General features: G+C 40.7%; 1 protein-coding gene across 5 annotated transcripts in view; it reads left to right on the top strand.

Annotated features, from left to right (window-relative positions):
• The window catches only part of PLEKHG5 (pleckstrin homology and RhoGEF domain containing G5), a 1,795,538-nt gene that overhangs the window by 1,750,558 nt on the left and 17,855 nt on the right, over positions 1 to 27,125 (top strand). For all 5 annotated transcript variants that reach the window (XM_044063030.1, XM_044063029.1, XM_044063028.1 and 2 more), the window contains 7 exons: positions 6,252 to 6,401; positions 8,719 to 8,856; positions 10,418 to 10,537; positions 18,759 to 18,891; positions 22,432 to 22,547; positions 24,146 to 24,288; positions 24,902 to 26,014. In XM_044063030.1, coding sequence (XP_043918965.1) covers positions 6,252 to 6,401; positions 8,719 to 8,856; positions 10,418 to 10,537; positions 18,759 to 18,891; positions 22,432 to 22,547; positions 24,146 to 24,288; positions 24,902 to 26,014 — 1,913 coding nt within the window. The remainder of the gene's footprint in view (positions 1 to 6,251; positions 6,402 to 8,718; positions 8,857 to 10,417; positions 10,538 to 18,758; positions 18,892 to 22,431; positions 22,548 to 24,145; positions 24,289 to 24,901; positions 26,015 to 27,125) is intronic.

The raw sequence follows: 27,125 nt of genomic DNA, 5'->3' as shown, positions 1-27,125 counted from the left end.
CAACTGGAGGACAAATGTATGGCTCCGAAATGTGCAACAAAGTCTCAAAGATTTAGGATTTTTGCTTTTATACCCCAAGCAGACTCGAAAGAATTTTTCCAAAAAGTAGACTGTAAATGGGAAGAAAGAGGTAATTGGAAACATATTTTTTGGGAGTGTAATGAGTTGGCAGACTTTAAAAATTCTCTGACTACTCTGTCAGAAATATTGAGTGAGCAAATAAGTGTAATTAAGGAAGTTATTTTTTTGAGCTGTGATACAGAGTCAGAATTGCCTAGACATAATAATGCCTTACTCAGTTTTATTCTTGTGGTTGCCAAAAAAGCAATTACTGGAAAGAAAATGGAAGTCAAAGTCTAAACCAACTGCACTATCCTCTTCTACTTTTCCCGGTTAGGGATCGCCACAGCGGATCACCTGTCCACTCATGATTGGCAGTGGAGTTTTACGGTGTCGCTTTGCCAGCCCGTCACCCAACCTTCTACGGAAGGCACACACACTCACGCCTAGGCCCAATTTAGAGTATCCAATCCACCTACAGCATGTCTTTGGGATGTGGGAGGAAACCGGAGTGCCCGGAGGAAACCCACGTGACCACAGGGAGGACATGCAGATGCCGCACAGAAGTCACCCCAGCCGGGGATCGAACCGGAGAACCTCTTGCTGTACTGTAAGTAGTGAATATAGTAACAGAGATAAAACAATTGGAAACTGGATGTTTAGAAAAGGCTAACACATAGAAAAAATGTGAATTGTGCAAAGAATACATGCAGAATAATGTTTTTCAGGAGGAGTGAGGTCTAAGAGACAGCAAGAATTGAATGAGTTATGTAATGTTTAAATGACAATGACTTTATACATCACATATAATCTACTATAATGTTTGCAACTGAAAATATGTCCATATAGTTTGCTTTAATTTATATAAATGTATGATTGTCTATGTCATAAATAATTCATTTCTTGATTAAAAACAAAAAAATGTCATGCTCTTTAAGAGCTTGAGAGGTATGCCTTTAGGTCATTTTTAGGTGGTAGCCCATGTGGTTTGAACCACACTAGCACCTTCACAGTACCCACCAAATGAATCCTGTGACAAACACTAGCTTATCAAAGAAGTTATTTGGTCTGGAGCTACTTTTTTAATGCAATAGTTACATAATTTCCGTCCTCAATCTTGTTGTTTGCTAGACTTCAAGAAACTTGCTTAGTTTATGAAATGCCAGGGTAGGTACCATTTTAGTAGCACTGTATTACAGATTTCTAAGTGCTGCAGACATAAGTTAATGTCCATTGACCTAGTCTTTGTCTAAACAACAGGCCAACTAGAGTAACAATTAAGAGAAAAATAATAGGCAAAATAAAATGGTATCCCCACATCCACCTCACTGTTGTACATTAGTGGGGATGAAATTTCAGCTCATCAAATTTTATATAATATTAACCGTTTGGAGTGATTCAGGAGCCAGGATAATGGTAAAAAACATTCTGACTGCAGCTATTTAAATGTTGGTTACTTTTTCGGCTGCCTTTGTAAAGGCTTTCCAGACTAGCAGTTGGATAGCTTGAGGCACCCAAGAATCTGAGAAACAAACAACCATGTACCTAGTCAGTTACCTAGCCAGGTTCCTTAAGATGTGTTAATGTAACTTCTACTGTGTATTGGTGAATTCCACCCTGCTTCCTTGTTTGAAAGATGTCATCTTTTCTGATCCAAAGACATATCTCCAGTACACAACATTTTATAGGCAAATGTTTATTTAAAGTGGAATATAAATCATTTATGTTGGAGTTAATCACTGATCTGAAAAAATAAGCAAATACATTAAATGTCCTGAGAACCAGAAAGACATCTGTGTAGCCATTGCATTAATTTACTGTTTGAACACAGTGAGGCATTCTGATATGCAGTTATCATTCAACCTTGGTAGATAAGTCATCTGACAAGGTGTTTCAGTCCTTTCTGTAAGCAGCTAAAAGAAATTTTGTTTTCCTACAAGTGCATTATTTATCTTTCTTTAATGTGCATATTCCTGGTGGTGTTTATACTTAACGCCTTGTCACCCTTATAAAAGGAGAATTATGTCTACAATAGATCCCATCCTGCCCTGCATCTTTCAACAAAAACCACAGTACTAGAGGTGAAAGCAAATGTTTAGGTTTTTAAACTGAACAAAACAAAAGGAAACCATGTCAGTCTGCACAGAATGTGCTCAAGTCTTAAACTTTTTTTTGTTTTTTTTTTTACGACCGTCAGGTGTGGTAGACAATGCCACTTTTACAAGTTCAAGCATGACTGCCTCACAACTGAATTTCAGTTAAGGGTAGAAATACTGGAAGGATATAAAGAGACATTCCTCAATTGAACATCTGACTGGAAACAGAAAAATTAATGGCTCTAAGTCAAATAAATGAATTAAGAGTTTGCAAAACGCATTGATTAAAGCCATGGTCTGCAGTGCTTGAGATTTGATTTAGAACTTCCAACTGCTTGCATAACATAGTCATTAAAGTAGTGTTTGACAGAGCTTGAGGCCTAATTTAGAATTCAGTTTGCTTATATAGCGCAGTCATTAAAGCAGTACTGACAAATGCCCAAGGCTTGATTTAGAATTCCATCTGCTTGTAGTACATAGTGATTAATGCAGTAGTTGACTGTGCTTGAGGCTTCGGTCAGAGAATTCCATCTGCTCCGTCTCTCACCCAGTGTCTGATCCTGACAAGTCCTGTGGATTCATTTTGTTTCAGTCACCTCTGAAATATCTAGTTTTACTGCAGCTACTTGACAAACAAAAACAATCTTTTGATGCATTAGTGCACTTTTTTGGAAACATTTCTGTACCAGTGCTTTAGTACAAATTAGGACGAGTTATTATGCTATTAAATGCCAGTCATGATTTTTGACAAGTTATGCCAGATGCTTTAACTGGCTTGTGCAGGATCACATAAAAAGCTTTTTCTCCTTGCTTGTAGTAGCCAGATCTAGGTCCCTGGGTTCAAAGTGGGCACTAATTCTGCAAAAAGACTGAATTTCTTCAAAAATGTCATTATAAGCTCTGCTTACTGTCTTAATCTTAAACCCTTCTCTCGCTCGTCTAGTCAGGATAAAACAGATCAACAGTTGTGGGTTTTGGGTTAAGCAGCTTTATTATTTACAAACACATCAGGATTGAGGCTTAGTAACTTAAACTTATAAAAAGACTGACTATTGCACTCATACATGTTAACACTCTGGCTGTTCTCTCAAAATGGCACTGCTGCCTGCACATGCTCTCTACTTATATGCACATGCCCTCACTTTGAAATGCTTCTTAAAGTTGCAACACATGCTCTATTCTACACCTTTTAATATATGTGCACAGTCTCAACAGTAGCAAAAGCAGAATTATTATAACATTATGTATGGCATGCTTGAAGCTTAGCCAGTGTCCAAATTTGGCTGCTATTGTCCTAAATTCCTGAGTGTCATGCACTTGATTAATTTCTTTCAGGGTGTGACATATCCCCCCTCTGGGCCAGTAATCAGGGAACCTAAATCCTCACCAGTGACACTGGTGAGGGACATTAACTTGGAACAAATATAGGTAGACACAGTATTTCCATATGCAGCTCTCTGCACCAAGCACAATTTCCCTTAAGAGCACACAGGGAACACACTCAGTCCAGAGTCTCAGTTTCCATCTCTTTCTCTCCAGGTCCCCAGTAAGACACCCCACTGGAACAGCTATAGGTTTGAGTCCTCAGCCAAGTGTTCCAAGTCAAGTCCTCCACCACTCTCTCTGTGAAACCAGTGCTCTGTGACCCTGCTCCAAGTAGCTGACACACACACACTTTGAGAATTAAATTTTTCACAGACTGAGATACACACACACACACCTGGGGAAGGCTGGCACAGATTTACTAGCTGTGCCCCCTCTGCCCAGACTATAAGGTAGATACTGCCACTAAGATACTCCAAAGCCAGCTACTCTAAGGCTCTAACAAGTGTGCCCAATTATATTGAGGGAAATTAATACTAATAGAAATGGTAGTGTTTGCCAATGCAGTAAGGCTTTCAGGAGTGGCCACAGTGTCACCAAATAGATATAAGTACTCTCAAAGGATAAAACATTCTCAAAAAGACTAGTCGCAATGTAAGGTTTAAATATATTTAAGAACAAATAAAAGAACATTAAAATGCTAAATATCTATTAAAAATAAACACCAGAGTTTCAATCACAGCAAATATTAAAATAACACAGAGGAATAGATTCACACAGATACAGGAAAAACAGTACTTAACTAATCTCACTATATTTTCATGACTGATCTAAAAAGTTACTATTTTCTGGTTACTTATTAAAGCAAGGCAAGATGAAGTGGGTGAGTAAACCTTCTATTTCAGGTTTCAAAAACAGATCGCACTGAAACTTCTGTCTCATCTAGTATTAAAACATCATTTCAGTGCTGGATTACAGCATGACATCACATGCATCTGATTGTCTGACTTCTGGTTCCCATACTACCCCTGTTTACTAGAAACTGAACCACAATCTCACACATATGTGTTAATACACACAGAGCTTTGCTAAGATGTATATAGTATCTGGAAGCCATAAAACCATTTCAACACTTCCACCTTTCCAGGGTAGCAATTAGTTTACTGCCAAAGACAATGCGGCAGGATTCCTAGTCCTTGTTTTTACAGATATTTCGTCTCTGGCTGCAATCAGAACTCTAAGATACAATCTTTATGGCCTACCAGATAATTTAATTTCAAACAATTTTTCAAGGTTAGCTGGACTGAGATTCATTTCTTCTCTTCTCTTCCAGTAACCTCTGTTACAGTATTAATTTCAGCAATTGCAATACTGTCTGACATACGGGTGTATTTTTTTTCTAACCAGCAGGGTCGACTGTTGGTACATTTTTTAACACAAGCAGCTTTACAAATACATTTTCAACCCAAGCACCTGTACAAACAGTTTGATATACAAATGACTTATAATTATTTACAAGGATCCAGCTAGCTATGCTGGTATATGTTACACATCCCCTGTCCTACTTCTCCTGGTATAGCTGGCAATGCCTTACATCATCACTATGGGTATCATCTTCACAGCACCAACACAGACTGCACTGGTAGTTTCAGCCTAAAGCAGTCTCTTTCAGCAAGCCTAAACTGGATTCTTACAGTTTCTGCTTGCATAGTGGATGACTGATGTATTTCATTTTACGGTAGTTCAGAAATGCAACTTGTTTAGCTTTAAACTAGGTAACACTCACTAGACAAAAGGACCTAATATCATCATGATTGACCTAGGAGCTTTGCTCAACTTAAGAGTCAGTATTCTTGTAGGCTCATGCAGATGCAGGAGTCAAACTCTCATCTCAGTAGTAGTTTTTTTTTGTCTTACACTTTGCAACTGATTATTCTGCTTAGCTTTGTCATTCAGTAGAAATGTGTTATAGAGTTTAGTATGGCTTTGTGAAACAAAATCAAATGTTCCTTCATAAAGTGTAATACCAGTTCTTTGCAATGTGCTACTCTAGACTGAGAAGCAGGAGGTTCTGGGTTTGTTTGTATACCTGGGTAAGTGAGGTGCTCCAAATGGGTCTTTTTCAGCTATGACCCTGGAATATAGAAATTTTAACACCATATAAAACAGGGTAAATTTAAATATGAAGCAATAACTACAGTTATTGCAAAACAATTTGAATTAGTCTTTTTGCAGTGGAAAGAGACCAATTCAAACTAGTGTTTTTTCCTTCCTGAGATGTGAAAGCTTACATTAATCGTGTTGTCTTGATAAATATATCCGATAAGAAAACAGGAGCAATAACAAGGAGAGCTCTTAAGATGGGAAGCCAAGGTGGAAAAGAAGGGAGCAGAACAAATGTGAGGAAGATGGTGAATTATGGCCTGTGGGGCTAAAGATGCATAAAGGCTTTAGAGTTTATAGACTGTATAACACGTGAAAAGAATGAATTTTAGGAAGCAGCAGAATAATATAATTTAGTCAGCTGCTCAAGTTCAAAACTGTAGAAGAGAGAAGGAAGGCAGTCAAAGATATTTATGGTTGAGGAGGATAGTAAGTATAGGGGATAGAAATCAACTGATCTTAATGATGGAATAATGTTCATGGGAGGGAGGGAGGTGTACAAACAGGTGTATGTTTTGGGAAGGTATCTGATGTCTTGAGTCAGGAAAAGAAGCTGAGATAAGAGTAAGTACATTCATTACAGACTAATTTTTGATTTCCTTCATGCAGTGGGCAGAAAAACACAAACAGTGCAATCGACTGAAACTCTCAGACATGCTAGTGAAGCCTCACCAGCGGCTCACCAAATACCCCCTTCTCCTCAAATCGATACTCAAGAAAACAGATGATCCACTGGAAAGGGAAACCATTGTTACCATGGTAAGCTTTTGTATTACTTACAGAAAAAATACTAAGCATTGAGAACCATGTTTAAATAGCCTCGTTTTGTATCTCTACTCTTCTCCTAATATTAGGCACCTACAGTATTATTACATCAAACGTCGTAACACAACAGCAACATCTAGCATCTGTGACGGCTATTCCTCTAGCTTAATTTGTGTAAATGTAACTTTTATATGTTTAACTACTGAGAAGTATTACTTGCGGTCACTGATTTATGTTTACATTGTATGCTGTGTTTCTGCTGTTTTGATGAAGCACTGATGTATTTGATTGACTATGTTTATCCTTATTAAGATTGTATGATCAGTCAGGAAAACAAATCTCCTGTTTTTGAAGGTTCTACTGTTGTAACATTGAAAGTGAAGTGATTATCCTTTTGCTAAGTTCTGTATTGTGTGTGGCTTTTTCTCATCTGGGCCATTGTTCCAGATGTTTGTCATTCAGCCCAGGAAAGAAACATATGTGAGTAAAAAAATGCAGTTTGCTGAAGTGACAGAAGGGAGAACAAGTGTTTATTATATTTCTGACAGGATATGTCTAGTTTTAAGTCCCATTTTAGTGGATCCTTTGCAAGAAAAGCTCCAATGCAATAATATAAATGTATACAAAGAATGGCAAAATGATTGCAAACAAAAGCAAGATGAACAGTGGTGCAAGTAGAATTGTCTGGCATTTTATATGTGCAAAGTAATCTTGTAGTAAAATTAGCATTCAGGTTGGTTCAGTTGTGATACAGACAATCTGTGTACAGTTACCTTCTGCTGCAAGCATGTGAAACAACTAACAAGTCAACATAAAATAACTTCAGAATGATGACAGAAATGTGTATTTGGAAGAACATCAGAAAAAATGAGGGGAACATTGTGAAATGATAATGGGAACTGCTCCTAGAAATTGAAACACAAAGTTATGTTGACTAGCAACATTTTACATGTACACTCTAATCTTGCAGTAAAATTAGCATTCAGGTCAGTTCACCTGTAATACAGGCGCACTGTACAGTTTTACCTGCTTCAAGCATGTAAGGCAACTAACAACTTAAAGTAAAATAACTTCAGAATAATGATAGGAATATGAGTATTTGGAAGACGATCAGAAATAAAGGGAACATTGTGAAATATTAATGAGAACTAGTCTTAGACACTGAAACGCAAAGTTATGTTATCTAGAAACATACATTTCTGATTGTACTTCTTGGCTACTAGGTTACTTCACAGTAGTAGTAGCATTAAGTCTTAAAGCAGTTTTTTAGAAAAATGTTAGAATTATATTTTTGACATGTATGTCTTGGGGATATAAGGAAGTTTATTGTAATATTTACCAAGAAATACAGGACAACTTGCATCTGTGTTTTAGGTAGGTAGATTAGCCTTTCCATGTAAAGTCAAACATTCTCTTGTGCCATGTGACTATTGGCTAAGTGGGTTCAAGTGAATATTTGTTAACCAGGTTAGTCTAGTTGGGCCAGAAGCCCATTTTCAGTGAAGACCTGCAGAGAAAAGCTTCAGTTACAGAACAGCTTGCAGCAAATAAAAATTCACACTCCAGGATAGTACAGTTAAAACTACAGAACATCAAGAAAATATTGTAAGTTACATACACAAGTAGCTATGTACAATATGTACAAAATACAGCAAGTAGGGCTGTCAGTAGCGAGAGGTCTGGTAGACCAAGATAAACCCCAAGAAGGATAGTTAATGATGGGGAGAGACTAGTTTATATCCGTACTGATACATGTTTAGAGTGGAGTGCACTTGACTTAGGTGGGGTCCTGACAGGGGCAGGTCTTGGTGTTAAGTAGATGAAGTTTGAGTTCTTTTTAAAAGAGTAATGTCTGGGTAATAGAATGTAAGTAAACATTTACGTGAAACATTTAGCTGAATGAAGGGCAAATGTTATTTGAACTGGTGCTAGTTAAGACTGCAAATAATAATGCAGTAAATTGTGTCCTACAATGCTGTTTTGCAGCAAACATCGCTATAATCTTATAGGCGTATTCTAGTCTGTGTAATGGTGGCGACTGTATGGGAGAGAAGGTGATGGTTGTGTTTCCTGCAAGCAGTGTATCTATTTTTACAGCTGGAGAAGCTTTCATTCTGCCCTTGGTACATACAGTTTGTACATAACCTACTATCTCATACTGAGTACCAATGTACTGATTAGAGTTAATCTGTTTTTGTAAATTGTTGGGTTGCTAGATTTGGATTAGATGAAGACATACTTTTTTAAAGTATATGTACCCTGGTTGTCATTTGTAAAATGCAGTGAAGTAAATATAGCTATTTTTGTACAGATAAATTCAGTTGAAGGCTTCATCAAGCAAGTAAACTGCAGAATGCGCCAACGACAGGAGCAGCAGAGACTGGCTGCCATTATCACACGCATTGACTCATATGAAGCAGTAGATGGCAGCACTGAAGAAGTGGAGAAGGTAAGCTGTACATCTGTTTAGATTTCAGTTATGGCTACCTGAGGTGCAGTTTGTACTAAAGCCATTGCACTTAGAGGTGGCCATTTCAATTCTTTTTATAGCTAAAATCCTTAATTTGTTCTTTGCTAGTGTGGCTGCTGTTTGGACAGAGGCTTAGCCCATAGGTGAGCTTCCAAACTCAGACGCTGAATGTACGGCTTGTCATCACAACCTTTAGAAGACAGATATGTGCATTGACGTGCTTTGTGGTGATACAGTTACTCCATTTGCCAGCTGTAAGAAGCTAATTGGTGCAGTGATGCAGGTAGTAAAATATATACTAAATGCCCTCAGAATTACGGGTGGACCTACTTAATCTACATCTGATCACTGATAGTTCATTATATAGATGTAATGCATGGAGTGCTGTCATTATGCTCTAAAACTGTTAAAAGATAAACCTGTTATGAGCTACTGTAGCAAGAGAATCGACCGTTGCAACACTTTCAGAGGTATGCAACAATTGTTATACACATCGTAAGTGCTGTGACTGTCAGGTGTTCCTTTGGTCCCTGAGTCTTTCCTTCGATGTCCACTGAAGTTGCAGATGTTAGTCCGTAAGTAAATTATTTAAATTAGGACAGTTTTTTTTTTTGTAACTGATAGTACGTGAAATATACGACTTCATGCACTAGAATGAGTTATGATCATAACCTTTTATTTTGTGTTCTTGACATGCTCGAGAGGTGAATTTCTTGGCATAGTAGTTGGTTTAATACTGACACTTATCCTCAGTTTGGGCATTGGCTAAACAATCTTGGTCACCGAAATGCATTCATATAGACTTTATTTAATGATTAGAGTAGCCTCACATTTGTATATTCCAGGTTTCCTGTGAGTATTGATTGTGGGCAGACTGATGTGGTCAGCTGAATGCATATCTGTTACATTTATTCCCAACACCCTTTTTGGATTTCAGGAAGTAGATATGTAGTGCTGACTGTGGCATTGTTGCTCAGTGTATTCTTACCTGTATATATTGTCAGTACTAGCACATTCCACTCTGCTTAATAGGTAGGATGCTCTCAGATTGCCATCTGGTAACAGAGGCCAAGTTTGTATCAATCACAGTATAGTGTGCTCCTCGGCTTAACAGCAGCAGCCATTTATTTATTTCACATTTGTTTACCTGGAAAGTCCGACTAGGACAGAGCCCATTTTCAGCAGAGGCTTAGGGAGAAACTCTCCAGATACATGTTTTTGGAATGTGGGAGGAAACCGGAGCACCCAGAGGAAAAACGCATGAATGCAAGGACAAGCAAACTATGCAAAGAAGGCACACCAACTGAGAATCAAATCGTAGAATCATTTGCTCTGAGGCAACACTGCTAACCAGTGCACTACTGCATCGCCCATGTGCCAACCTGCACAATTGAGTTTAGAGACACTGATGTGGGGAGACCTCTCTCCATTTATCAACAGAAAAGTTGCATTCACTTGTGTCAGAAATAATTAATGGTTAAGCCTCGACGGAAGTACTAACTGCTGTTTTTTGTTGTTTTTTTCCAACCTGTTGTCTTAGATCCTGAAAGACTATTGTCGGTTTGACTTGACAACCCCAATGCTAGGAACGTCACCTGATGACACTCGACAGCTACTGCTGGAAGGAGGCCTAAAGATGAAGGAAGGGAAGGAAAGCAAGGTAAGATATGGACAGAATATCTGAAATTCCTATAATTGGTGATTTTGCAATTGTTTTGAAATAAGAGTCATCTGATAGTTCTTCTGAGTTTCAACAGAGGATTAAAAACTTAAACATTCCTATTGAATTGGCTTGTATCATGTTAGACATTTTGACAACTTGCTTCTGTTCAGGTGCGTAAATAATACAGCCCCATAATGGCAACAGGGGCTGGTATGCCCTTTCTTATTGCCCCCATTGTAGAAGATATGACAAGTTTTAACGATAACATGTCCAGTCATGTAAATTCTGCATCTTTCTGTGCATTTCTGAAAAAAGAACATAAAGGACAACTACCTAGCTACAAGTTTAGGAAACGTCATTGAAAATATTTCCTCTTAAAATTACTTATAAATTACAGTATTTTATGAGAAGAGTTAAAATTTTCTTTGTGATAGCTCATTACCTTAAATTGTTTCCATTCTGGATAGCTACACAGATTGACTTGTATGATCCATAGTTATGAAATTAATTACTTTGTAAGGCTGATTTAACTCTGTGGACATTAGCTTACTAACCTGCAACATAGTTCACTTGGCATACCACAGGCCAGTTTACTGCCGCCTGTTATGCCGTAATGGCATGTGCAGTACATATGTGATGTTCTTCGTGTTTCACTGTTGCAGTCATTACATTTGGGTTATCTGCTTGCAGGTTGCCCTCAGTCAGCCTGATTAACAAACTCTTAGGTCCTGTGTCAGTTGCTGTCCCTTCTTCCATGACATCAGGTCGTCATGGGTATAAAACATGCAGCCAGCACCAGTCTTTCTTGCCTTGCGGTTCCCGAAGCAGAAGCAGTTCGCAAGTGCCGGTCAGCCGATTCCTGAAATTTTCATTTTCAAGTTTCAGAACCGAAGTCTTCAACTAAAGCTTAGTTCCCCATTGGGGAAACTTTTTCTTGCTCCTTACCTCTTTCTTCTTCTTCTTTGTCTTTCGGCTTTTCCAGTTAGGGGTCGCCACAGCAGATCACCTGTCCAGTTCTGATTGGCAGTGGAGTTTTATGGTGTCGAGTTGCTAGCCCGGCGTCCAACCTTCCACAGAAGGCACACACATGCATGCACTCATGCCTACGGCTAATTTAGAGTGCCTAGTCCACCTACAGCATGTCTTTGGGATGGGAAACCCATGCGACCACAGGGAGGACATGCAGACTGCGCACAGAAGGCACCCCAGCCGAGGATTGAACCGGAGAACCTCTTGCTGTGAGGCGGCAACGCTAACCACTGCACCACCATTTTCTTGCTCTTTACCGATGTTAGTAAAAGTTAATAATTGCATTACTTGGGGAAAGCTAATACCTCATAAAGATTTTCATTCGTACTGTATTCCTTGCATAGGCCCTGACCACGACGTACCTTGCTGTCGGTTTTGTACTATATTTAATCCATGCACTATCCGTCGTCTGTATATTTTTGCCTCTAAATATTTCGGTTCTCGGTTTAATTATCCAGAAATGTCGTAGGTTAGCAATCCAACTACCGGGATTCTGAAAAAATGCAAAGATAAAGACAGAGACAGGCCGCCGAGGTCCAAAACTGCCGACAACGCTTCTCCTAAGCCAGTTCACCAGTAAGCAGTGAGGCACTTTCGCAGCCCCCTGATACCCGCTACTTCTGATTCGCAGGCCTCTACTGAGACCCATTCGGAGTCCAGTATGACATGAGATGCTTCAACTATAGAACCCGCAGATGTCTCTACCGTGGATGGGTCCGGAGCAATTGTGCAGGCACCGGCTTCTGAGAGTGTATTCAGGCCTATGGACTTGCATATTAAATTGGCGCCTCCTTCATTACTTAAGCCTAAATCTCAATCCATGTCTAAAAAAACTGACACCCAGGCCACATGCTCAGGCCTCTATGCCTAAAAAACAAATGATAAGAATGGCTGAAGATCTAATAACTCTAATCAGGGGTAGCCAACCCCCCCCCCCCCTTTTAAGAGGCCTAGGACTGAGGTTCATTATGAATCTTCTGATCAGGATTCTGTTTCTTCTGACTCTTCAGATGACCCGAATTTGTTGTTACCTACTTATGAGGATTCTGATGCAGAGGACTCTATTCCCTCTGCTTCCCCTCTTGAGGATTTTTATTTTTGGGAAACCTTACATACTCTAAGGGAGCATTTCCACTGGGAAAGCCAGGATTTTTCTGATTCAAAAAAGAGGCTTAGGGATTTCCTTCTCCTACCTCAGCATAGGCCTTTAGGTATTCCTCCTGTACTAGACATTGTTGATGATGCTTTCCCAGAATCTAGTTTGGCCCCTGATTCCCTGCCTCCTGCTCCCAGAAAACCTGACAGATACTACAGGGTCCCCGAGTCCCACAAGTTCCTTCTTAAAAATCCTGTTGCAGATCCAGAGACTATTTCACAGGGGCCCAAGGGCATTAAAGCTTCTACTGCTAAAAATCCTACCCTTTCTGATAGAGACTGCAAGGTGCTGGATAGATGGGGTAAGAACGTTTACACTTCTGCAACCTTGCCCATTAGGGCTTTAAACTGCCAGCTTCATATGTTAAAATATCAGCAACATGTTATTGGACTGCTTAAACAGAAAATTATGCTGATTCCTGACCGTGTGGAAAATAAAGAATTACAGGATTTAATGCATTCTGCCGAACAAGTTGGAAAACATACTTTGCAATGTGGTTTTGATTCATTAGAGGCCTCTTGCAGGGCTGCTGTTACTGGGTCTGTGCTCAGAAGGCATGCTTGGCTTAAGGAGAGCAATCTTTTCCTGATCATGTTAAAGCTAAATTGTTGGATGCGCCTTTAAATCAAGACCGCCTGTTTGGCAACAAGGCTGAGGAAGTTCTTAAAAAGATGGAAGATCAAGCTAAATCTATGCAAACTGTTAGAGATTGTTTACAAGTTCAGCCTCCTAGATTTAGTAGGCACTGGCCCTCTAAGAATTGGTCCTTTCCATCCCTTTCCAGGTCTTCTCAAGCCAAACCCAGACACAGCAAAAACCCCAGGTTTCAGTTCCAGGGGAGACTCAGAACTAAGCAGTGGGGGGCCTCCACTTCCAAGTCTGGGAATAATAAGATTCTCCCTATGGTAAACTGTCTCAATGACTTCCTTTTAAAATTTCCAAGCACTCGTCATCTGACTGCCCCTTTGGGGGGAAAGATTGCTCTTCATGCAAAGAATTGGGAACTCATTACCCAGGACAAATGGGTTTTAAATGTAGTGTCCCAAGGATACAGATTTCACTTCCACACGCTGCCAACACCAAGTGGGTGGCTGGACCTACCCCCAAATCAGTGAGCAGAGGCCCAAAAACAAGTACTTTCTCTCTCAAGCATGGGGTTATTCAACTGGTATCAGAAGAGGAAAAGGGACAAGGTTTCTACTCAAGACTTTTCCTGGTACCCAGAAAAGACAATTCATGGCATCCTATCCTGGACCTGTCTACTCTAAACACCTTTTTGGAGATTCCAAAATTAAAAATGCTGACTCTTCACCAATTACTTCCAATGCTAGGCAAAGATGCGTGGTTGGCAACACTGGATTTAAACGAAGCATACCTGCACATCCCAGTCAGGGAATCTTGCAGAAGATACCTATGCCTCAAAGCAGGCTACATGCACTATCAGTTCTCTGCACTGAACTTTGGCTTACCTACTGTGCCCAGGGTAGTGCCTAGCTCCAGTTATTGCATTTTGCAGGCAAAGAAATATTCAGATATACCCATACCTGGACACTTGTCTAATTCAGGCAGAAAGCCAGGACATACTTTTGAATCATCTGGCCTTTGTAGAAAGGATTTTAACTTGTCTGGGGTACACCATACATGAAAAGAAATCGCACCTGGTACCCTGTCAACAAATTATGTTCCTTGGAGCAAGCTTGAATGCAACTTCCCAGATGGCTTACCTCACGCCAGAAAAGCAAATTCTTTTGACAACCTACTTCAAACAAGTGGCCACTAAAACCCTGCTATCTGCAAGACAAATACTGCAAGTCTTGGGGTTCATGGCCTCCTGCTAATTCCGTATGCAAGACTTCATATGAGGAAACTACAGTGGTATCTAAAAAGCCTATGGTGTTAACATTCTCAAAACCTCGAAACAATGATTCCTATCATACCTTGCCTATGCCTAGAGTTCCTTTGGTGGGCAGAGGCCTGCCACCAAAACAAGGGACTACCTTTCACACCACCTCCTGCCGCCCTAACACTAACAGATGCATCAGACTATGCATGGGGAGCTCACCTGGCAGGGAAGTGCATTAAGGGCCAATGGAACCCAAGTCAAATGCACCTGCATATCAGTCAAAAAGAAATGTTAGCTGTATAGAATACTCTGACAGCCTTCAAGGACCACAGTCTTCCAGGACAACTAATGGTAAAGACAGACAACACCACTGTTATGTGGTACGTAAACAAGCAGGGGGGTACACATTCTTACCCCCTCTGCAGACTAGACATGGCATTGTGGAACACAGCCTTGAGCTACCAAGTGCACATACAAGCTCAATTTCTGCCAGGGAAATTAAATACACTGGCAGACGGACTAAGCAGAAACCTCATGGACCCACACGAGTGGAAAATGGAACCAATGATTTTCAACATGTTGACAAGCAAATGGGGGATCCCAGATATAGACCTGTTTGCCTCTCCCCAGAACTAGCAATTGGACAAATTCTGCACAAGGATTCCCCACAAACAAGCCAGGAAAGTGGATGCTCTGTCCTTCAGCTGGAAAAAGCTATCAGTCTATGCCCCCCCCCCCCAAAATGCCTCTGCTCTCCAAAGTACTACTAAAGGTCAAACAGGACAAACCAAGGATGATTTTGATTGCTTCAGACTGGCCAGGCCAACACTGGTACCCCCCTCCTGTGCAGTGTGTCACGGTTATCTCTATGGCACCTGCCTCAGACTCCTTCCCTGCTGTCTCAGTAGGAGAACCAGATTCTACACTCTCAGCTTCCAACACTGAACCTTGCAAGCCTGGCTAATTACTTAATCTCTCCTTTACCATCCCTCAGCAAACCTGTGATGGATATCATCTTAAAGGCAAGGAGGACTAGTACTAGAAAATCTTATGCTGAAAAATGGAAAAGATTCTGTGCCTGGAACCAGTCTCAAGGGATGAGCACAGCAGCACCCAATTTACCTCAGATTTTACAATACTTAACTGAGATGCTTCACAAGGGCCTATCTTTTTCCTCCATTAAAATCCATGCCTCAGCCATTTCAGCTCATTATAACACAGAACCTTCCCTCTTCTCTCATCTACTGCTCAAGCAGTTCCTTAGAGGGGCCAAAAATTTGAGACCACCCAGGAGAGCTCCAACCTCAGCCTGGGACCTTAACTTTGTCTTGCAGAAACTCACTCTACCTCCTTTCGAGCCAGCTGCTACTGCAGACTTAGTTTCTTTCTTGGAAAACAGCTATTCTTTTAGCAATCACTTCAGTTAGAAGGGTTATCTGAATTACAGGCCCTTATGGCAGTGGAGCCATTCATCATCTTTCATGCGGACAGGGTGTCCCTCAGAACCAATCCATCCTTCATGCCCAAGGTAGTATCCAGTGTGGCTCTTAATCAGTCCATTCATTTTCCGACCTTCTTTCCCAATCCACAGAATAAAGGGGAACGGATACTGCATTCCTTAGATGTGCACAGACAACTTAGATTCTACTTGGACTGGACTAAACCTCAAAGGAAATCTGAACAACTGCTGGTAGCATTTTCTGCAGGGGCAGAGGGGAAGGCTATTTCAAAGGAAACCATTTCTAAATGGATAAGCCATTGCATTAATTTCTGCTATAAGCACCATGGAAAACCTATCCCCCAGGGGATCAGACCTCACTTCACCAGGGCTGTATCTACCTCTACAGCCTTTCTCAGAGGTGTCCCTACCAGGGACATCCTAGAAGCTGCTACCTGGAGTTCGGTACATACTTTCACCAAGCATTATCACTTACCAGTTTTCTCTAATTCCAGAGCTGGATTTGCCACTGCAGGCTTGCAGGGCCTTATAGCTGGCCCTAATGCTATCTAAACTCCTCCTCCCAACCGTAGCTTTGGGAATCTACCCAAATTTAATGACTGCAACAGTGAAACACAAAGAACATAGTACAGTTGTGTACACTTACTATAAATGTAGATGTTCGAGTGTATTCACTTTTGCAGTTCTGGTTACCCTCCCTCTAGCCCCCTAACTTCTTTTGGCTATACCTTTTTGGTGTATTTGCTTTTTTGTTGGAGGTATATCTTTGTGCTTTTATGTTTAATTGTTTCTCATTAGGGGGGCACCTGACATCTGGGGCAAGAAAAACTGATGCAATAGCATCGGCTGCATGTTTTCATACCCCTGACGACCTGACGTCATGGAAGAAGGGACAGCAACCGAAGCAGGAGCCAAGACTTTGTTAATCAGGCCGATTGAGGGCAACCTGAAAGCAGATAACCCAAATTTAATGACTGCAACAGTGAATACACTTGAACATCTACATTTATGGTAAGTGTACACAGCTGTACTTTTTACAGTCTCCAAATCCGAGGGCTCTACCTCCCACATGTCTGAACTCTAAATATAGTATCTCCAAGATTGCAGTGCCTTGGCAAAAAGGTGAAGACATTTGTTCCTTTTTCTGAGTTGGATTTGGGGTGACCTCAGAAAGAGTATATTTTAGAGATTGTAGGATGGAGGGCATAGGTCCCATATTAGATGGCACAGGGTGTGTAGCCTCCTGCAGAAATGCTTTAAAATTAGATCCATAATACTGTAAGTGAGAGCTGGTCATCCAAAGTGGCCAGTCAGTGTCTGGTATACCGGATTACTGGGTTTTGATAAATCAGAAGTCAGGAAGCCAAGTAGTCCCCATTATTTCGAATGAATTTGACCAGAACATGGACACTGCTTTACTAATGAAGTACATATTAGTAACTTGTTTTTATGACCATGTAAGTACAGTTGCTTTTATTGATGGTCTCGTCTAAGCCTAAGGCAGTCTGTCAGCCTCTCTGTGTGATGAAATCATTTCCTGTGCTCACACATATTTTGATGCTCATACCAGAGAAGAACAATAAGTCGCGGTGGTACAGCGGTAGCATTGTTGCCTCACAGGAAGAGGTTCTCCTGTTCGATTCATGGCTGGAGTGCCTTCTGTGTGGAGTCTGCATGTCCTCCCCGCAGTCGAGTGGACTCCGAAAGACATATGTGAATGGGTGTGCCTTCGCTGAAGGTTGGGCATCGGGCTGGCAACTCGGCACCATAAAAAAAAAATCTACTGCCAATCATTAGCAGACCGGAGTTTCCCTGTGGCGACCCCTAACCGGGAAAAGCTGAAAAGACAAACAACAACAACCAGAGAAGAACAATGATATGGAAAATATTGGCTTCACAGAGGCAGCACACAATGTCTATTTGCTTCACAGAGGCAGTACACAATATCTATTTGCTTCACAGAGGCAGCACACAATGTCTATTTTTATTTGTTAAACTAGATGGTCTGAATGAGCCTAACTCATTATTTCCAAGACAACTGGAACAACATTTACAACTCGGCCAGGCCTTTGTTGCTTTTTGTTAGTGAAGTCAGTTACTGCATTTATGGATACTAATTTGACTGTTGCAGTTAATAGAAAATAGTAATTATTAGAAAACGAGGTTGGCATGAATTATCTAGTCACCTGCTCTTAAGAATGTGGTCATATTCAGTGTGTTGTACTTCTGAGGATTCATGTGAGTCAGAAGAAAATTTGGGAGCATGTAGATGCAGAAGGTACTTTCAGCACTTACTGATAATTTGAAGTAATGTTGTTGAAAAACAGACAGTAATGGAGTTTACACATTTGTATGATCATTGAGTTCGGTATGTAAAAGTCTGGTGGATGTTGGATTGGCCCTTTACATGGGGGTTGTTGGGGGGATGGGGGTTGCAGGGTAAAAGAAATTGCACTTTAAGGTTCGCTGAAAGTATCTTTCAGTGATTTCATTTTGTGATTTTGATATTTACTAAAGGCAATTTCAGTGACTTGACTTAAATCAGAAAAATTCTACCAGTTTCCATTTGATGTCTGTGTATTTAGAATGATCACTGGAAAAAAATCAGAAAAATTCAACCAGTTTCTATTTGATGTCTGTATATTTAGAATGATCACTGGAAAACAGCATGTTCATATTGATTGTGCTTTATACTAAAACCGTACTCTTAATTCTGTCATTCTTGTCACAGATGGATGTACACTGTTTCCTCTTTACGGACATGTTTCTAATCACAAAGTCAGTAAAGAAGGCTGAAAAGACAAAGGTCATTAGACAGCCACTGTTTGTGGACAAAGTTGTATGCCGTGAACTCAAAGACCCTGGTAAGTCATTCTTTTAGTGATCATGTGTAGTGTCAAGACATTAAAGAAATATTCCTTATACAGTAGAATGAGTAGTAATTTGATATGTCAGCTGTCAGTCCAGATGCTCCCTCATGGAGAGTACATCTGAGATGTTTCTGATAGTGTTCTGAAGTAAATGTATAACAAGAGTAACGTAAAAGGGTACCATGTTGAGTGTGTGTGTTCAGATACAGCAATAACGAGCAGAGATACTGTATGGGGCCAGCATGTTAGTGCTAATCACAATAGCATGCATCCAGGTAGATGTAAGGAGGAAGAAACGTTTCTACAACAAACCTTGGGGTCCTCATCTTCAGAAAAGAGACATTTGTATTAATGGGCATTAGAAAGCAAACGGATTAAGGAAAGATATGTGATAGTAAAAAAAAAGTTGCTATAGGATGCCACAGTCTTTAAATAAATAAATAATGCACTGGAATACATGCACAAAAGGAAAACCATTCATGTTATGGAAAAACATGAGTGTAAATGTTGATTTTTAATATGTGACAGAAATATGAATGGTTGGTAAGAGGCAATGCCAGGGGAGTAAGTGGAAGTGGTGTGTTTTGAAGGATAGTGTAGCAGAAGAAAATGGAAGGAATAAAAAAAATGCTCTAGTGATGTCATTAAAAGGAGGAGTTGGTAAAAACTATGAAACCCAAGAAAGAGTATAGAGGAGTTGGTAAAAACTGTGGAACCCAAGAAAGAGCATAGAGGAGTTGGTAAAATGTGGAACCCAAGAAAGAGTGGAGGATAACTCTTAAATATAATTTTATTTATTTACTTAATATTAGGTTCATATGTGTTTACTAGGCTAATGACCACAAGAGCCATTTTAAACCTAGCCATGCATCCCAAATCTCTGACAAGTTCTGATACCCTTGATAAGTGTAAGCATGGGCCTGGGAGATGAACCATTTACAGGTTACCTGTGTCTATCAGAGACATAGATGCCAAGCCAGGGATGAATTTCCTGTTCCCCATCCAGTTGTCCAAGTTGCACTTGAATTGGGTTAGGGAGGAACTCTGCTTCACATGGATGAGAGAGCCTGTTCCATAGATGGGGTAGCTCTGAGATGCATAGCTCTCTCTCCAGCAGGTCCTGTTTATATCACAGGCAAGGTTTAAGTCTTTAGAATGGGTAATTCTGGTACTGTTTGTTTTGTGGATATGCAGGAGGTCCCTAACAGTGGGGTCTGACAATGCCCTGTATGCCAGGCATAGATCTCCCCTCAAAAGCCTGTAGGAGACAGAATACAGAGATAGGGGGTTAAAGAGGTCTGCATAGGACATATTACTTATGCCCTGTATTCTTTTAGTGAGGAACCTCTGTGGACATTCCGGTTGTTGGATATTCCTGGTAGGGTCGTTCATAGAAGACGTAGTTAAGTGTCATCAAGTACAGCGTAATGAAACCACTGGGTAGACTTAAAGCAACACTGCCACAAAATGAAGCATAGTCTGAGAGGTGGAGAAACTATGGTTGATGAACTATGATACACAAGTAGGGTGAGGGGCAGTACTTACCAACTTTAGCATCAGAAGGCTTTGCAGGAGACCACTGGCCTACCAGAATTTAAGTAGAGAGGCAGCAAAGAAAAATAGGCCTTAATCTCTTATTTATGGTTGAAAAAACTATAGAAATGTGACAAAGTATATGCCAAAGTATCTGGCCACAAAGATCTAATCATACTGTGATGTACAACATAATATTTTGTATGTGTAATCTGTAGTGGGACATGCTTCTAATATTTAGTTGATACTTTCTTACATATGGCGTTTTCCAACCCATACAGCTGTCCCATGCCCTCTTGAAGACACCCATAGATTTATCTCCCCCTGCACAAACTCATGCAGGCTATTTCAAAAGTCCTCAACCGTCTGTGAAAAAGTTTTTCAAGTCTAAAATGAACCGAATGTTCATACTGTGCATCTGGTAACACCTTTTCCTTCCTTTATCCTTGTCTCTTAGTTCTTCCATCAGATGTTCAATATGTAATGTCCAATTGACTCGTACAGTGTCCCTTCCTCCTCTTTTCTAGTTTTAGTACAGCGATATCAGTCACTGGTTGTAGTCCATATCTTCAATCCCTTTGGTCTTTGTAGCCTTTCTCTAGATGGTTTCCAGCTTCTCCACATTACTTGGGTTGTAGTTTCTCCAGAAAGCGCACACAATTTTCTACTTGTATTCTCACCATAGGTAAATACTAGGCAATCAGTCTACAGGCTATTACATGCCTGTCCAACAACCAGCTAATGACCAAAGGATGGGAATCAACCCCTGTACCTTGTGTCTGTGAGATACATACCTTAACCATTAAGACAACCCTCCATCACAATGTATAAAAGAGGGAAAGTATAGCCTCTCTATCTCTGTTGACATCTATTCCCCATAGTCTTTATTTCAACACTTTGCTAGCTGTTATTCTTGGCCAGTCTTCTGATGACTACAACCACATTCTTCCTGGCCAGTAGCCTTCTCTTAATCTATTGTCTCACAGATTGTATGTGCCTTTGGAATGTAATGTCCAAAATGAAGAACCATGCACTTATTTACACTCCAGTCCAGTAGCTTAGTGTCTGCCTACCAGTAGATGACGGACATTTTCCAGGGAATGTGCTCCTCATTATCTCTGTGTTTTCTGTAAAGCTCTTATTCCTGGCCTGTCTTCTGATGGCCCTCTTCAAGAGAAATCTGGGGTGGGAGGTTGGCATAATGGTTAAGGTGTTTACCTTACAGACACAAGGTGCATGGTTTGATTCCCAGATGGGGTAATTGGCTAGGCTTAAAATGGCCCACAAGGGCACTTAGCCTAGTACTAATCTATGAACCCATGAACCTAAGTGGTGGGTAACAGAAAGTTCATGCCAGGGATCATTCCAGTTGCACTACTGGATATGCGCACTGTGAACTAACATCGGGTGGCATGGTGCCTGGGCAATTTGTTGTGGGCTAGGCTTGTAAAGGCTCCAGGGCCATTAGCCTAGTTACACACATGAAAAAGAGTGACTGACGCAGACATTTAAGACTAGCTGCTTTATTTAGACACCGTAGCAGTCCTTATTTTGATTCCTGTAGTCCCTGTTATATTTCTCTGTGACACTGAGCAAGTCAGTTAACCAAACATTGTGTCCAGTGGGCTTACCTAATTAACAGATAATATTCTTGTTACCTCCTGTAACAGATACAGTGATCAAAAGTGCTTTCAAAAATAAAAGCAAAATAAAAATCTGATCTGTGACCATGATATGAAATTTCAGTTAAGATGTATTTGACTAGCTGGTGTGTTCATCTTGTAAATAAAAGCATGCTTAATTCACGGTGAAAGAAATGAAATCACAAAGAAAAAACATGTGTTTGGGTACTATGTGGCAACAATAGGGTTTACTTATGTATGTATGCTTTGGAAACGTACACAAAAATATGCCAAATGTATGAAACAAAAATGCGTTGTAGTATCACTTTGTCTATATTTTCTTTTGATAATTTGTATATTTATTTTCAATTTTATGCAGGGTCATTTCTGCTAATTTACCTGAATGAGTTCCGCAGTGCTGTGGCAGCTTACAGTTTCCAGGCCAGCAGTCAGTCATTGTGCCAGGGATGGATCGAGGCGCTGTTCAATGCACAGGTAAGTAACTCAATTAGCAATGATAATTACATCTGAATGGAGTGGTGGGGAAAAAGACACCATTGTACATGTCTAGATGAGGAAATCACCACTGATGTTCTCACTAAGGTCCACTACTCTGCTGTCTATTTCAGCAAAGTGGGTTATTCGCTGTTCTGAAACACACACACACACACACACACACACACACACACACACACACACACACACACAAATGTGGCCAAATAAGACTTGGCCTGTCCTGCTGCTTGAAAAGGCCTAACCATGCCGTATGTGACAATCTTTAGAACTATAAAACTATTGTATATGCTGCAGGTATTGTTTTAACATAAAATAGATACCTGATGTGCTGTAAATTAAGGTGAATTGTAGACATGCTATTTCTATATCACAACATGTAATACTAGCGTGACTTGAGTTATTCTGGACTCTGGGTCCTCTGTGCTATCTTCTGTAATTGTGCCAATGTGATTTTTGCCCTGGAGCAGCATATATGCTGTATTAAGTTATTGTAATGTGTTCCTTTGAAATTTCATTTAAAATGAGATTTTTATCCGGTGTCCAGGAGATGACCAAGAGTTAGAGATTTTCTTTTAATAGCAACCTCTTTTAATTTCTTCACTCAGCAGTATGTTCCTCCTATGCCTTGTTAGAAATATCCCTTTTCTGCTTGCTAAACAGAAATTAGGTAACTTGATTCTGGGACTCTATAGTGGTGCAACAGTCAGGATTGCTGACCCACAGCACTTTGTTTTCCAGTCTTGTTACTTTATGTAGTGATGGTACCAGAAACTGCCATAGGTATGCATACCATGAGTGGGAATGCCTCTCTGTACATGTTATTTTTTAATGGACTGGCATCCCACTGAGGATTAGTTTCTCAGCCTTGTTTCCATAATTGAATGAAGAGGTTGAATGAATGTGATCCAGTGCTGTGGCACAGATGTATAAAGCTCCTTACTGCTTCTCAGAAGACTTAAGTTTGACTAGAATCATGGAAGCTGTAGAGGCCTGGCAGGAGAAAATGGGAGGGAGGAGCCAGTGTCTGCTTGACCATCCTGGAGGGAGCCTACACACACTGCAGTCACAACATCAAGAGCCTAGCTAGATTATTACTGCAAGTGGTATATCAATATGTACTGTTTGTTTAGGAAGGCTGAGTATGTGTAGAAGTGCCCATGAATCTCCTGAAGGCAAAAACTGCAGATCTCACAAGGCTAGAGGGGTTAGGGTACTCACCACGCCAGCAGTATGAACGGCACCATGTCCTTGATCGTCTCCAGACATTGGTTGGTTTGAGTCAGGGAGAGGTTAAGGGGGCAGGGTCTGGTAGATCCAGTGAGCAACTAGAGGAGCTGGTGGCAGGTGATGGTCACCTGTGGAAAGGGAAAAAAATGAATGAAGGATATTTATTATGAACGTCACTTAACTAATGCTGATGTGATTAGCCATGAAGGGTGGCTTCATCAACAAATGTCTAACTTTAAGTAGACTTTGTAATATGTTTTTCTCTCTGTTATCTACCAGCTGATCATGTTGTCTACCAGCTGATCATGTTGTCATCTGTTGTTACACTTTTCAAATTTTGGCTGTTGTAGAACCTTTTACAGAAGCTTCGTCTTCAGGAGTGCCAGCGACAGATCCAGGAGGAGGAAGATGCTGAAGCAGAAAGTGGGAATTCCGCAGCCAGTTCACCAACTGTACCACGGAAAAACAGTGCCACTCTTGAATCAGAGCCAAGGTAACTCATTAAAGATATTTATTATTTAATTTATTTTTATTTAACATTTGTTTATTGGGAAAGTCTGACTTGGAACAAAGCCAATTTTCAGCAGAGGCCTAGGGAGAAATGCTCCAGATGCATGCCTTTGTAACATGGGAGGAAACAGGAGTACCTGAAGGAAACCCACACGAATGCAGGGAGGACATGCAGACTCCATACAAGAAGGCACCCCAGCCGAGAATTGAACTGGAGAGCCTCTTGCTGTGAGGCAAAACTCTACCGCTGCACCACTGCACCATATTAATGCTCCCCTGCTGTAAATTTAAGGAATGAAACACCCATTACTGTTGAGTAACAACTCCTGATTGGGAGTTCTAGTGTATAAGCAAGGATGGGTACCCATAAGATAATAAGAAAATATTTGGATGAGGGTTGTGGCAGAGGGTGTTGGCAGAATATTTCCATCTATAGATTTTCCCTTCTCACTTAGATTAACTGTTGCTTCATATGAAGCTGTGGTGATATGATAAACAATTGTAGGCTATAGTCATTTATGGCATGTTGTAATATCTAATATAAACTAAATCATGGATTTCTATAAACCTTAACCATTTTTTCTTTTTCTCTTTAGCCACTCTGATGGGTCCACTGAAACAATATCTGTCATGGTCATTGATGCTCTTGAGGAGGTATCTTCACCTGAAGGTGAAAGGGGACCATTCAGCACTCAGTCTGATGAGACCTCCATCAGCACAATAGAATCATCCAGCACGCCGACCAGGGAGATGTACGAATATGGGGAGATCTCTTCTGAAAGCCTCTCCAGTGGTGATGTTAATTGTTTGAAACCGGACCCTAACACATGTCGATCTGCTTCCATTGATAGTGCCTATGGGACTCTGTCACCATTGTCCATGCAGGACTTTGTAGAGCAGCAGCACCATCAGCAGCAACACCATCACAACCAGGAGTCCATGGAGGAAGACCAAGAATCAACACATTCCCAGCGTGCTTCCTCTCCAAAGCTCCGTCGGAGGCCTCCAGTGCAACTCCTCCCCTGCAGAGCCAAAGTTTTGAAATCCAAATCTGAAGCCAATCTTCTTAACCTAATATCTTCCTCTTTAGTGACTCCATATAGTGAGGAACTTCATGTTAGCCAGAGCAAAAGTCTCACTGAACTCTCGAGGTCCCTTGGAGAAACTGAGTTTTTTGGAACTCAGACTAAAGGCAAAGAAGAAGCCTTTGACATTCCATGTGAATCCATCAATGAAAGGACTTGTAAGTTGTCAGCTACACTAAAGCGGGCTGAGGCACTGCAGCCATTAAGAACTCGTGCACAGTCAGATAGCACATACAGAAGGGGGAGCCAAATGAGTGAGTCTTCAGACAGCTGTAGCAGCAGTAGCTCACCTGAACTTTCAGATGCGGAAGAGCTGGAATTTGTAAAAGGACATGCCCATCCTGTGGTTAGTGGTGACCAGTCTGGGCCTGCTTCAGGGGACAGTGGACAGTCACATTGCACAGATCCTACAGACTGGTCAGATTCACATAAACTGGATCAAGTGATCCGCAGACCCCACAGTCAATCCTTGACTGAGCTACCAGTGTATCTTGAAAATAAGGAGGGGTCAGGGTCACGACGGACCAATTCTGATTCACATGGTGGGCAGCACCGCAAACTCACCCTAGCACAGCTATACAGAATAAGAACCACACTTCTCCTCAACTCTACACTAACTGCCTCGTAAGTATACAACAGAGGGAGGTAGCAGAACTGCCTAAATACTTTGTTCTCTACACCATGGTTAATATTTATGTTAAGTAGTTGTATTTCATTGTTTAATATTTCTGAAAGAGCACCGATATTCCTGTTTCACCATGATATACTTATGTTTTCTAAGCAGCATTTATAATTTAAGTATATGTAGAAACAACAAAATGCAGAACTCTTTGATCTGTGCAGCTTGCCTGGCCAGGATTATATAGCTCTGGGAGTGTAATTCCAGTTATAATTTTGCAGGTATTATCCATTCTGAACCCCACCCCAAACTTTTTCTTTTTCCAGGTGTTTTTTTCTCCATCATTTTTGTTGGGAGGTGTGTTTTTAAACCTCACACCTGTCAGTATACAGCTTGTGCCAGGAGCTATTGTACTTGTTAATGGGGGGGCTTCCAGAAAATTCCAAAGCTCTCTCCATCATGTGAGTAAGCCTTATCCCCTCCATACACCGATACAGTAGATTGGCGGGGGAGTTTGAAAAAGATGGTGTCCTGATAAAGAAACACAAATTACAGGAAAGAAAAAACAAGTGCAGGGATAAGTTAGGTCACACCACAGTAAACATTACCTGCAGTCCTCTTAATTCAGATTCTATGTTATATGGAATAAAAGGTGTGGGCAGATACTTCAGGGAGAACCAGTGCAAACAATTCAGCTTCAGTATGATAAAGTTTGCTAAAAATACAAGCAAGGTTAGTGGGTAAATGCTTGGCGTCCTATGAAAAGTCAGTATACAACTCCCAAAGTAAACTCAGCAATTTAAACACTTTATACCTAGCAACCCGTGGTAGTGGTGCTGCGGTAGTGTTGTCGCCTCACAGCAAGATGTTGTCGCGTTCGATTCTCAGCTAGAACGTCTTCTGTGTGGGGCATGCGTGAATAGGCGTGCCTTCGTTGAAGGTTGTGCGTCATGGCTGGTAACTCGGCATGTAAAAATCCACTACCAAACATTAGCGGACCGGAGTTCCGCTGTGGCAACCCCTAACTGGGATAAGCTGAAAGAAACAACAACATAAAATATACCTAGCAAGCCTGCAGGTGATAGTCATTTAAGAAAAAAATGAAAGGGAGTTTTT

This window comes from Protopterus annectens, chromosome 2.part1 (genome assembly GCF_019279795.1).
Source record: "Protopterus annectens isolate FY-2018-M chromosome 2.part1, PAN1.0, whole genome shotgun sequence".
Taxonomy (NCBI): domain Eukaryota; kingdom Metazoa; phylum Chordata; order Ceratodontiformes; family Protopteridae; genus Protopterus; species Protopterus annectens.
The sequence above is the reverse complement of the archived record's forward strand: the minus strand, read 5'-3'. Positions and strand labels throughout refer to the sequence as shown.